Source organism: Artemia sp. Qi Xiang Cuo, chromosome 15 (genome assembly GCF_049724085.1).
Source record: "Artemia sp. Qi Xiang Cuo chromosome 15, ASM4972408v1, whole genome shotgun sequence".
Lineage (NCBI taxonomy): Eukaryota > Metazoa > Arthropoda > Branchiopoda > Anostraca > Artemiidae > Artemia > Artemia sp. Qi Xiang Cuo.
The window spans coordinates 35,137,013-35,150,971 of record NC_142808.1 but is presented as its reverse complement, the minus strand read 5'-3'; the positions used below and the strand labels follow the sequence as shown (position 1 = coordinate 35,150,971).

The following is a 13,959-nucleotide window of genomic DNA, read 5'->3' as shown; positions in this document are numbered from 1 at the left end:
TTTAGCTTCTTCATCAGCGTCGTTTGTGGGGGCATAGCACGTAATGACAGTTATTTTGCCGTGCTTCCCATCCAGTCTTGCGGTCAGGAGTCTAGGCGATACTGGTTTGAATGACAGGAGGGCCCTGCGTGCAGCACTGTTCAGTACTAGGCCAACGCCTCCTCTTCTTTGGCTACCGCCAGACCACAGCAATGTGCGTCCTTCACCTATGTCCTTTTCACCATTTCCAGGGAGGTGTATTTCGGGGACTCCAGCTATTGTGACTTTATATTTTTTTTTTAGTTCTTTTGCTAAAAGAATTTTCGAACCGGGTTGGTTCAGCGTCAAGACGTTCCAGGTGGCCACATTGGTGCCACCTTCGTCAACGATGTTCAGAGGGGATCGTCCTTGGCCGGTCCGGGGTCGAGGCGAGATTATAGAAGACATATCAATGGCTGAATTATATCTGATTCCATTCGTAGCAATAACGGTTTCGGGAGGAGGGCTGCCAACCCAACCGTCCCTAGGTGCATTTGGTTCCCCGGTGGCTAGCCGGATATCCAGAGGCATGTGGAGGGTCGTTCATCATGCGCAATCATATATATATATATATATATATATATATATATATATATATATATATATTATATATATATATATATATATATATATATATATATATATATATATATATATATATATATATATATATATATATATATATATATATATATATATATATATATATATATATATATATATATATATATATATATATATATATATATATATATATATATATATATATATATATATATATATATATATATATATATATATATATATATATATATATATATATATATATATATATATATATACATATATATACATATATATATATATATATATATATATATATATATATATATATATATATATATATATATATATATATATATATATATATATATATATATATATATATATATATATATATATATATATATATATATATATATATATATATATATATATATATATATATATAAATAAAAATCCCCAGCAGATCTTTTAAATCTGTACTTGGATCGGTTATCCCTGACTATTCAAACGGAAATTGGACTAAACTCCTCCAGCTGTGCCCTATGCACGAACAGGTCATTGCCAACTCCATGTTTCACAGGGAAGAAATCTATAAACCAACATGGTATAGCAGTGACGGACTAACGTGGAAAATGATCGACTGTACCATAGGCAACCAAAGATGGCGCTCATCAGTCACGAATTGTAGAACAAATCGTTGCGCTGAGATAGGGAATACTGAACATAGATTAATTGCCGTGAACTTCCGCCTGCGTCTTAAAGCCCAGCCTTCAGAATGACGCCAGCCAAAGTTGGACACGCAGAAACTAAAAATAGAGGCATTACACCAAAAGTACTCAGTTGATATTCAGAATAGATTTGAATGCCTGAATACCCTTATTGACCCTGAAACTTTCCGACAGACATATAAAAACGGTGAACTAGTGTTTGCCACTAATACCGTCGGTCAAAAAATGTATTCAAAGGAGCCACAGCTATGACTAGAAGCACTGCAAATCATTGAACAGCGCCAGAAAGCGCGGCTGGCTAGAGATATACCCTCTTATAGACGTCTAAACGAGATCAGAAACAAAGTTATTAACCGTGATAAACAACAATTTGTTGATAAAAAAAAGCTAAGGAGCTAGAAGATGCAGCACGAAAAAGTAACGTCATATCGCTTTTCACGGAATTCAGAGATCTTGGTGACGAGAAACCACTAAAGATAAATGCATTTAAATCTGTCTCTAGCGAAATGGTAGAATATGAAAACGCGCAACTTGATCGATTGAAGGAGCACTTCGCAAAGCTACTTAAACGCCAAAGGAATCGACGTTTATCTCATCCTAACTGTGTGCACTCAGCAAACAACATGCAAAAATCCACCAGAGCCTGATCCTCCTTTGGTAGAAGAAACACAAAATGCCCTTCGGGGAACAACAAGGAACTAGAAACTGGCGGGATCACCGTCAATCTGCTTAAGTTTGGAGAACCAGCAATGCGGAGAACCTGCGGCTGCACATGCTGGTCAACCAAATTTTTACCTGATCAACCAAATTGTTTTCGTCTGGTCAGCCGAATTGATACCTGAAGAATGGAAAAAAGAGATAATCGTTCCTGTATGGAAGCGCAAAGGTAGCTGAAGCGATTGATCGAACTACGGAGAAATCACCCTCCTGTCAGTTCTTGGGAAACTATTTGCAATGACGTTGCCTGATAGAAGTATCCAGTTCATCCGTAAGTGCCACCGGATTCAGCAAGCAGGTTTCTTGCCCAAAACATCAACGATCGAGTGGATATACACTATTTTCCAGGTCATCGAGAAAGCCCGTGAGTTCCAATGTACAGCATATATTGCCTTTGTTCACATTAAAGCAGCTTTCAACTCGGTCGACGGCGAGTGTCTTTGGCTAATACTACAACGAACGGGTCTCCAAGACAAATAATGTAGCCTCTTCAGTGCACTCTACGCCTTTGTTGACTTTAAACCAGCTTTCAAATTGGTTGACCGTGAGTCTCTTTGGCTGATACTACAACGAACGGGTCTCCCAGAAAAATAATGTCACCTGTTCAGTGCGCTCTACACTGATACAAAAACCTCTGTCGAGGCTAATAGTCACCGAAGCCCATTATTCGAAATAGATATTGGTGTAAGGGAAGACACAGATATTGGTGTAAGGGTGCTATTTGAATAGATATTGGTGTAAGGGTGTAAGATCAGGAGTGTTGCTACTCCTGAACTTTTCAATGCGGTGACTAATCGTGTCATGGATCGAACGACAAATTGACCCAGATTCGGACTGAAATATGGCGATAGAGTCCTAGTTGATTGTGACTTCACAGATGAAATTGCCCTGATATGCACTTCTGCAGCTGATCTCGAGGCAGCCCTTAATACACTGTCCGAAGAAGCCCTGAAAGTGGGACTACATGTTAGCTGGAAGAAAACAAAATAATGATCATCAACCCGGCAGGTAATTCCGCCAACTCACCAGCATTCAACGTATTATGGCACCCTGTTGAAGTTGTCAAATCTTTTACTCACCTTTTATCTACCGTCTTGGATAACAGCTCAATAGAAATGGAAGTCCAGTCGTGCATTACTAAAGCTGTATCTATTATGGCTTGATTATACCGTTCCGTATGATCAAAGCCAAGATCATGAATCAGACCCCCAAGTCTCGTCAGCTCACCTTAAGAGCCCTACAAGGGTTCGGCCACTTAATTCACATACCTGCAGAAGCACCCGCCAGCACACTTTTCAATTTTGATCCCCCTGAACATTGCTAAAAGTGCCCCTGTGGGAGACCCCGGAGATGGAGTGAGAGCCTTACCCAGTACCTCTCTAATTTCGGTAATGATCTCCAAGAAGCAGTCACGCTTTGACCATTCAGAATGAGGCGAAGAATCACATCTCTCTCTATGTTGGACCATCAGCAGGAGCAAGTAATATGTATTTATATATATACACACATATATATATCTGTACATCCATCTATATCTATACATACATACACTTACATACACACCCACTTACTCTCACACACACTCACTCACACACACACACTCCCACACACACACACACACCCACACACACACAAACACAGACACACACAGCTAAACACACACAAACACAATCACTCACACACAAACACACACGCACCCTCACGGACTCCCGCTCACTCACACACCCGAACACACTGACACACATATATATATATATATATATATATATATATATATATATATATATATATATATATATATATATATATATATATATATATATATATATATATATATATATATATATATATATATATATATATATACTTCTACTACTAATAAGACTAATTTTAGAACCATATTTTAGATAGAACCATGTTTTCCATATGTTTTCATTCTTGTGAAACAGCTCTGGTCGTGACAGGCATTGAAAACAAGCCGTAGACAATTCCAGGACAAGCCTGTTCTTGCACTCTAAGCTCTCAGAGCCTCCAGAAAATGATTTATTTTTCTCACAATTTCATCTAGGCCGCTCGAATCATCAGTATAATGGAAGTAACGGCGAGTTTCATTTTCCCCATTCGAATCCATGCTCTCCCAGAGCCTTTTCATGTTCTTCAGGACAAAGTCATTTATAAGTCTATGTTAATTTTCAGACACATTATTAACCAGCAGTGTTTTGAGAGAAATTGATCTCCAAGTCGTTGAGGAAATCCTTTGCAGAAATATATACAGCATCATACCAACCGCAATTATATCGAAACATGTCATATGTGCCGGAGATCCAGCAGGAAGAAAGGATGCATGCCAGGTAATTTTTTTCCTCTCGTTATCATTGACTGATTATTCAACACCGATTTGCTGAAAAAAAGTTCTCGCCTTAATTGCTAAGTTAGCCTCGAACGGGAATACATTTTTACTTACCATCTGCCAGTCTCCCATCTGCAAGACTTAGGCCTTAGCACCTTCTGAGCAATGCAAGTTGAGGGAGGTGACAAAGTGCCAACGTAGCAGGCTTTTTTTTGGACAGAGAGAACAAACGGAGCAGAATCTTTGCCTAACAAAAATCCTGTATTGCGGGCATTAACAGAAATTGGAGAATAACATTCTCCTGTTTCTCAGAGAATAAATAAGTAATTTGTTCTAGATGGAATCATTACATTATGTCAAATTATCGTCAAACTATTTGCCAGGATAAGTTGTAGGATAAGTATATTTGAAGAATAATTACTAAAGAAGAAAAAACGATAAAAATACTCCAAAGGCTCGATAGACGCGATAGCCAAAGGCTCGAGCTTCCAGCAATAGCGAGTAAAGTGACGGAAAAAATATTAAATAATCTAGGAGGTAGGGCTTTAACTGAAAAGAACTGGCAAAGTTTTGTGTCTAGCATGTCCATAATAATAGAAATCATAGCAGTTATGGAAAAAAGGGAGAGATACATAACTTCTTTGTTGCAATTCTTCGCTCCTCGCTTGAAATTTCATTTTTGATAGAGAGTAGTGATGCCTCAAATGGTTTAAAGGGGCCCCTATCCCTTTGAATCCCACTGCCAACACTTTTTTTAAAACACCTCTTCAAGACACAGGTTCTTTTTACATGATAGGGTTTGTTTACTTATGCAAATGATTTCTTTGGATGTTAAATTTAAAAACCTATGAGTGCCAGGAAAAAACTTTCAGGCCCCCCCCCAAATCAGGGTGCAAACGTACGCGTTAAGTAATAGCTTCTTTGGTTTTAAAGACCTAAGGGTGTAGGGGGATAAACCTTCAAGGCCCTCCTCAGTAAGGAACCTTCAAGACACCGGGCTCTAACAGTCAACTCCGACGGAACAGTAGCAGTCAACTCCAACTGATTCCTAGCATTCAATTTCGCCAGGAGGTCCTAGCAAGTGATTCTAATGAAGGCCCTACCAAGCAATTCCATTGGAGCCCTAGCATCCAATTCTAACAAAGGCCCTAGCGAGCAAATTCAGCGGGAACCTTAGTCAGCCATTCCACCGGGGCCCAAGCATCCAAGTTCACCAGAGCCCTAGCGATCACTTCCAACGGAGGGAAGGGCTAACATCCAATTTCACCGGGGCCCTAACAGTCAATTCCAACGTTGTAGCTTAACATCTAATTCCCCCACGGCCCCTACAAACCAATTTCACTGGGCCCCTAGCAAACAATTCCAACGATGGGCCCACTAGTAAAGTGGGGAACCCCCAAGTGTTAACCGAGGATGAAGCGGTCTCGCATGACTTGTTGGATTTCAGGGCCCACCAGTCACGTGGGGAGTCCCCGTTTGTAACTGAGGACGGCGCACACGTGGGATGTTACATACTACTTTAAGAGATTTTTTCTTCAGGATTTCATCTTTTTTTCAAGGCGGTTTTTTTCTTCATTGCTTTTTTTTTGTCCAGACATTTTCTTAAAGATTTTTTCCTCTGGGAACCAAAAATTTTTGTCCGCTTTAGGATTCAGAAGAGATCCCCCCCCCAGTGTAATTGTGCCATAGACAACTGAACCAAGAAAACCTTCCTATTATTATGATTTGGGGAATACTTTATAATGGAAACATTTCCAAAAATCTACAGATCGCGTGTTTCCTATGTCTGGAATAGTTGACATGCGGGAAATAAATTAATTACTGGATATTGGTTCTATTTGCCGTTCAGCTGCTTGTTACAATGTTATCAATTTAAATCTTGGTATTAGCAAAATCACATTTTGAACGAGCCTTAGTATTACGCTTTATGCAGCAGAAGTCTCATTACTTACAATAGCAATAATAAGAAAAAAAAATGTCAACTTCACAACACGTTTTCTCACTAGTAAATTAAACACGCTATGAAAGGAAAAAGAGACACTTTTCTTAGACAGGTTAACTTAGGTATTGAATCAGTGAGATGTTACATAGCACTGGTTTTAGATATTTCATTGCCTAAACGGTTATGTACTGAAGATTCATCCTGGAACAAGAAATCTAAAAGACATAGACATTGTTTTTGCACATACAATTCTTATTAATGAAAATACACTACAGAATCATGAAATCACAGAAAAAGCAATTAAAACTCAACAAAAAAAACAAAACATGAATAATAAGCTGAGATAGGATAAAATATAAGCAAAAAAGCGTAAAATGAAGAAAGGCGGGGACCCTAGCATTCAATTCCATGGGGGAGAGTTGTTATTAGAGGTAAATTTAAGCCTTATTAAGAGATATTTCTGAGAGGTTTTAATGAAAATGGCTCGTTATTTGAGCCAACACTATGCATTTCTGGTGGACAAGCATATATTTGAATAGTATTTTTCGTATTTCGCATAATCTCATTAGAAGAAAATTTAAGCTACATTAAGAGATATTTTTTTAGAGCTTCTAATGAAAATGCACCGTTTCCTTGACTCGGTGTTAGATTTCAGTACCCCCACAGTCAAAAAATTCTTTTATCACCTCCCACCTTAACTTTAAGCTGTAGAACGTTACACCCCCCCTCCCCATGACACTTCACATCACCGTGGAAAACTATGGATGGCACACGACACCCTCTGGCATCCTCATCATTCCAAAGGCATTTTCAGATATTTTCATGATATTAATATTCTTTAAATCCACTGGTTCGTGTTTAACCAATCTACCCAAGCGTGATGCGCCCCATGGAAATTCACACCACCGTGGCAAATTATGAATGGCACACGAGACCCTCTGGCACCCATCCTCATTCCTAAGACATTTTCAGATATTTTCCTTTCAAAATATGCTTTAAAGCCATTGGTTCGTGTTTTCGCAAGTAACCCTCAACTTGATACACCATGTCAATTCAAACCACTCTGCCACACTATGACTGGTACTCTGGCAACTGCATCATTCGAAAGACATTTTTTAGTTATTATCTTGTTAAAAATCATGTTTTAAAGGCATTGGTTTGTGGTTTCGCAAGCAATCCTAAACTTGATACACCATATCAAACTTCGCCACTGTGCTACCTTATGACTGGTCCTCTGACACCCTATGGTACCCCTCATCATTCCTAAGACATTTTCTAGATATTTTCTTGTTAAAAATCATGCTTTTAATCCATTGGTTCATGTTTTCGCAAGCCATTCTATACATGATACACCATGTCAATTCACGCCACCATGCCAAACTATTACTGGTCTTCTGGCACCCCTCATCATTCAAAACGCATTTCTACAGATATTTTCACGATAAAATATGATTTAAATCCATTGATTTGCGTTTTAGCAGTCCACCCTCAAAGTGATACCTCCTTATGGCAATTCGCACCACTGTGTTAAACTATGGATGGTAAACGACACCCTATGGCACCCCTCATCATTCCTAAGACATTTTAAAGATATTATCTTGTGAAAAATATTCTTTAAACCCAATTTTTCGGTTTTTCGCAAGCCAACCCTCAACGTGATACACCATGTCAATTCACACCACCGGGCCACACTCTGACTGGTCCTCTGTCACCATCTGGCACCCCTCATTATTCCTTAGATATTTTTCAGATATTTTCTTGTTAAAATTCATGCTTTAAATCCATCGTTTCGTGTTTTTGCAAGCCACCCTCAACGTGATACACCGTGTCAATTCACACCATTGTACCACACTATGACTGCCCACCTAGCACACAATGGCACCCCTTATCATTCCTAAGATATTTTTTCATTTTTTATAAAGTGATATCCAATTCCACTCCCCCAGATTCTGACCCCCAATTATGACGCTTCCACCTCCTATGTTTCTGCTATTATCAAAATTATCAAAATCTTGTCAAATATGATCAAAACCTTAGATGATACTATCAAAGTTTTGCATGATATTACCAAATCATTTTAAATATTACAAAATTTTGTCTTATATTATCAAAGTCTTGTGAGAATCCTTTCGGTCATTACCTAAATCTTGCAAGTAGTTAACTAAATCTAGAGCGGTTCTAGCAAAATCGTATCTTTTACTATCAAAATATTATCCAGTATTACCAATATCTTGCGTGGTATTATCAAAATCTTTTCTAATAATATCAAACATCTTGCACTATATTACAGAAATCTTGCCTGATATAACAAGAAACTTCTATTGCATTATCATAACTTGAATTGGCGTTATCAAAATGATGCAAGTTATTAACAAAATCAAGCATGGTAATATCAAAATCTTATCTGACAATAACACAAAATTTTCTGGTACTATCAAAACGTGTCAGATACCGTCAAAGTCTAAAATGGTGTCATCAAAATCATGCCTGATATTATCAAAATCTGACGTAGTAATTTGAAATTATCTCTGCTATAATCAATATTATCAAAATCTTGCCAAGTATTACCAAAGTATGACAAGTATGATATTATCAAAATCTTGTCTGATATTATGAAACATCTTACACTACATTATCAAAATCTCGACTGATATAATGAGAATCTTCTATGGCAATATCAAAACTAAATACCGATACTATCAGAATCATGCAATTTATTCAAAATCATGTCTGTTACTACCAAAGTTTAACATACTAATATGAAATAGTGTCTGCTATAATCAAGATTATCAAAATCTTGCCAAGTATTACCATTCTATTGTATGATATTATCAAAATCGTGACTGACATTATGAAACAATTCGAACTATATTATCAAAATCTCAACTGGTATAATGAGAATTCACTTTGGTGATATCAAAACCAAACACAATATTCTCAGAATCATGCAAGTTATTAGCAAATTCTTACATGGTATTACCATTACCTCACAAGTTATTACCGAAATATCCACATCAACAATCAAAACGTGACGGCTATTACCAAAATCTAAAATGATGCTTGTCAAAACCATGTTACCCATCAACGAAACTTAACATAGGGCAATCAAAATCGTTTTTGCTATTATCAACATTATTAACATCTTGTCAAATATTATCAAAACCTTACATTATATTATCAAACTTTTGGATGATATTACCTAATATTGTTAAATATATTATAAAATCATGTCTTGCATTATCAAAGTCTTGTGAGATATTATGAAAATCTTTTCGGAAATTACCTAAATCTTGCAAGTTATACTCAAAATCTAGAATGGTTCTAGCAAAACTGAGTATTATACTATCAATATATTATCAGGCATTACCAAAATCTTGTGTGGTATTATCCAAATCTTGGCCGATATTGTCAAACATCTTGCACTACAATATCGAAATCTCGCATGATATAACAAGAATCTTCTATTGGATTACCAAAGCCTGAAGTGGTATTATCAAAATCATTCCAGCAATTAGAAAATTCTTACACGATATTATCAAAATCGGACCTGACTTTAATTAAACATTTTCTGGTACTATAAAAACGTGTCTGATATTGTCAAAGTCTAAAATGGTTTCATCAGAATCCTGTCTGTTGCTACCAAAATTTAACGTAGTATAATGAAATCGTATATCCTATTATCAAGATTACCAAAATATTGCCAAGTATTACCAAAATGATGTGTGGTACCATAAACATCCTGTCTGATACTATCAAAAATCTTGCAATACATTATCGAAATCTCCACTGATATAATGGCAAACCAAAATCTTATGAAAAAAGTATCAAAATCTTTGATAATATGGCATTATCAAAATCTTACAAGATGATATCAAAATCTTACTAGTTATTAACATCTTGCATGGTATTATAAAAATCTTAAATGAAAAATGACATCAACAAAATATTTGCAGCTGCAATCAGAACGTGTATGCCGTTACCAAAATCTACTATGGTTCAACCATACTCTTGTTGCTTGTTAAGAAAGTTTAACACAGTGCTATCAAAATCATGTCTGTTATTATCAAGGTTATCAGAATCGAGTCAAATGTTATCAAAACCTTCCTTAATATTATCAAAGTCTTATCTGATATTACCAAATTATGTTTAAATATTACAAAATCATGTCTTGCCTTTTCAAAGTCTTGTTAGATATTTTGACAATCCTTCCCAGTTTTACCTAAATCTTGCAAGTTAAATAAAAGTTCAAAAAGAGATAACAATCCTTTTAATAGACAGTGTTCCACAAACAGTGATAAAATTTCACAAAAAATACTAAATATTTCGGTCACATATGCAGTGACCGTTATCAGTAGTAAAACTAAACTAAAACCATTAAAAACAATAGTTTACATACGAAACAAAATAAAGGTACATATAGTTTAATGCTCTAATTATTTTCAAAGCAAAAGCGGAAGCTAGCCTCTTTGACCTTCTTGGATCCGGTTCATTAGCGGTCAATGACATAAAACATGAAAATAGGTTAACTATTTTGGGTGGATTGAGCTTTACTTTCTGTATTTCAAGAGTTTCACGAATTTGTTTTGAACCCCGGTCCCTAGAAATCAAAGAGATTATATCGAACAAAATAAAATGGTCTGGAAAATTAAAGATATGTTCCAAAAGGGCTGAAGTAAAGTCTTCAGACTTAGAATCTTGCTTTAAAACCGATGAAATTGAGTCTTCATGCTGTAATAATTTTCCAAATTCTGGTTAGTACGTCCCACTTATGAGCTTCCGCAGGTATCTGACAGACCCCACTGTGTTGCACAATGAAGTTAGATCCTTCCCAAAATTTTAGAAAACTACCCAAAGTATTATTACTCTTTAAGACCATTAGTTTGTAAAATTCTTTTAAGTTTTCACTTCTCCCGGGTAAACACATCCTTCTCCCGAGTTGTCTCTAAGAATTCCTTAGAAATCTCTAGAAACTCTTTCCTTCTTTTTGCAAGTTGTTATCAAAAACTAGAATGATGCTAGCAAAATCATAATCTGGTACTATCAAAGTATTATCAAGCAGCATGGCAACCTTGTATAATATACCGTAAATCATGCCCAGAAATATCAAACATCTTGTACTAAAATATCAAAATCCCACATGGTATAACGGAAATCCTCTGTGAAATTATCCAAGCTTTGCATAGTGCTATAAAAAGCTTTAGAGTTATTAACAATATAATGCATGGTATTATAAAAATTCGACATGTTATTAACAAAAATATTTTTCTGGTAATATCAAAACGTGTCTGATATCGTCAAATCTGAAATGATATCATCTAAATCATGTCTGGTGTTACCAAATTGAAAATAATGTAATCTAATAGTATCTATCATTATCAAGTTTATAAAAATCTTGCGGAGTATTGCCAAACTATTGCATGATACTATCAAGATTATCAATATTTTGTCAAATATTATCAAAACCTTCCACTATATTATCAAAGTATTGGATGATACTACCAAATCATGTTTAAATATTACAAAATCTTGTCTTGAATTTTCAAAGTCTTGTGAGATATCACAACAATACTTCCGGTACTACCTAAATTTTGCAAGCTATTATCCAAATCTAAAATTATGGTAGAAAAATCGTGTCTGGTACTATAAAAATATTATCAAGAATTACAAAAATCTTGTGTGACATTGTCAAAACCATACCTGAAATTGTCAAATGTCTTGTGCTACATTATAAAAATCCCACATGGTATAATGAGAATCCTCTATGATATTATTAAAACTTTACATAGTATTACCAAAATCTTGCAAGTTCATGCGACAAAATAATACACGGTACTATGAAAATTATACCTGATATTAACAAAAATATTTTTCTTGTAATATCAAAACATGTCTGATATCGCCAAGTCTGACATTACGTTAACTAAATCGTGTCTGCTATTACTAAGTTTAACATAGAACAATCAAATCGTGTCTGTCATTATCAAGATTATCAAAATCATGCCAACTATTACCAAACTATTGTATAATACTATCAAAACCTTGTCTGATATTATGAAAAATCTCGCAATACATTATCAAAATGTCGACTGGTTAAATGAGAATCCCTTATGACTGTACCAAAACCATAGATGGTATTATCAAAATCATGCAAGTAATTAAACAAAATCTCGCAAGCTATTAACAAAATATTTTCAGCTATAATTAAAACGTGTCTGCTATCACTAAAATCTAATATGGTGCTATCAAAATCATATTACCTATTAACAAAATTTAACAAAGTGCTATCAAAATCATGTCCTTCTATTATCGAGATTATCGAAATCTTGTCAAATATTATCAAAACCTTACATAATATTATTAAAGTCTAGCATGATATTACCAAATACTGTTAATATGACAAAATCTTGTCTTTCATTACTCTTGTCCTGCCTTGCATACTATCATGTCTTAATCTTGTCTTATCTTAATCTTGTCTTAATTTTAATCTTGCATAATCTTGTCTTGCATACTCGGTAACATTTTGATAATCTTGATAATGATAGACACGATTCGATTGCACCATGTTAAATTTGGTAGTAGCACACAGGATTTAAATGACACAATGCCAGATTTGACAATACCAGACACGTTTTGATATTACCAGAAAAACATTTTTGTTAATATCAGGTAGAATTTTCATAATACCATGCGTGATTTTGCTAATAACTTAAGATTTTGATAATACTGTTTAAAGTTTTGATAATATTTTAGAGGATTCTTATTATACCACGTGATATTTTGATAATGTAGCACAAGGTATTTTATAATTTCAGGCTGGATTTTGATAATATCACACAAGATCTTTGGTAATACTTAAATTTGACCAGATTTTGATAATCTTGATAGTATCATGCAAAAATTTGGTAATACTTGGCATGATTTTGGTAATCTTGGTAATGACAGACACGATTAGATTGCAATATTTCATATTTGGTAATAGAAGACATGATTTATATAATATCATGTCAGATTTGACAATGTCTGCCACGTTTTTGATATTACCAGGAAATTATTTTGTTAATATAAGGTAGGATGTTCGTAATACCATGCATGGTTTTGTTAATAACTTACAAGATTTTGATAATACTATCTAACTTTTTGATAATATTATAGTAGATTCTCATTATACCTTCTGGGATTTCAATAATGTAGTGTAAGATATTTGATAATTTCAGGCATGATTTTGATAATATTACACAAGATTTAGGTAGTGCTTGATAATATTTTGATAGTACCAGACACGATTTTGATTTCATCATTCAAGATTTTGATAATATCATGTAAGGTTTTGACCATACAGAATTGTAATTATGTTGTCATATTGTGGCACGGTGGTGTGAATTGACATGGTGTATCAAGTTGAGGGTGTTTTGTGAAAACACGAACCAATGGATTTAAAGTATATTTTTATAAACAAATAAATAAAAAGTCTTGGGAATAATGAAAGGTGGCAGAAAGAATCGTATACCATTCATAGTTTCCAACAGTGGTGTGAATTGCCACGGGAGGCATCACGTTGGGGGTGGATAGCTAAAACACGAATCGATGGATTCAAAGCATATATTTATCCTGATACTAAATGAATAATTTCTTTGGAA

General features: G+C 35.0%; 1 protein-coding gene across 1 annotated transcript in view; it reads left to right on the top strand.

Moving 5' to 3' along the window:
- LOC148943606 (venom protease-like) overlaps positions 1-13,959 on the top strand; it is a 61,182-nt gene that overhangs the window by 43,504 nt on the left and 3,719 nt on the right. The window contains exon 7 of the mRNA XM_089101032.1: positions 4,227-4,381. Within this exon, the coding sequence (XP_088957158.1) occupies positions 4,227-4,381 (155 nt within the window). The remainder of the gene's footprint in view (positions 1-4,226; positions 4,382-13,959) is intronic.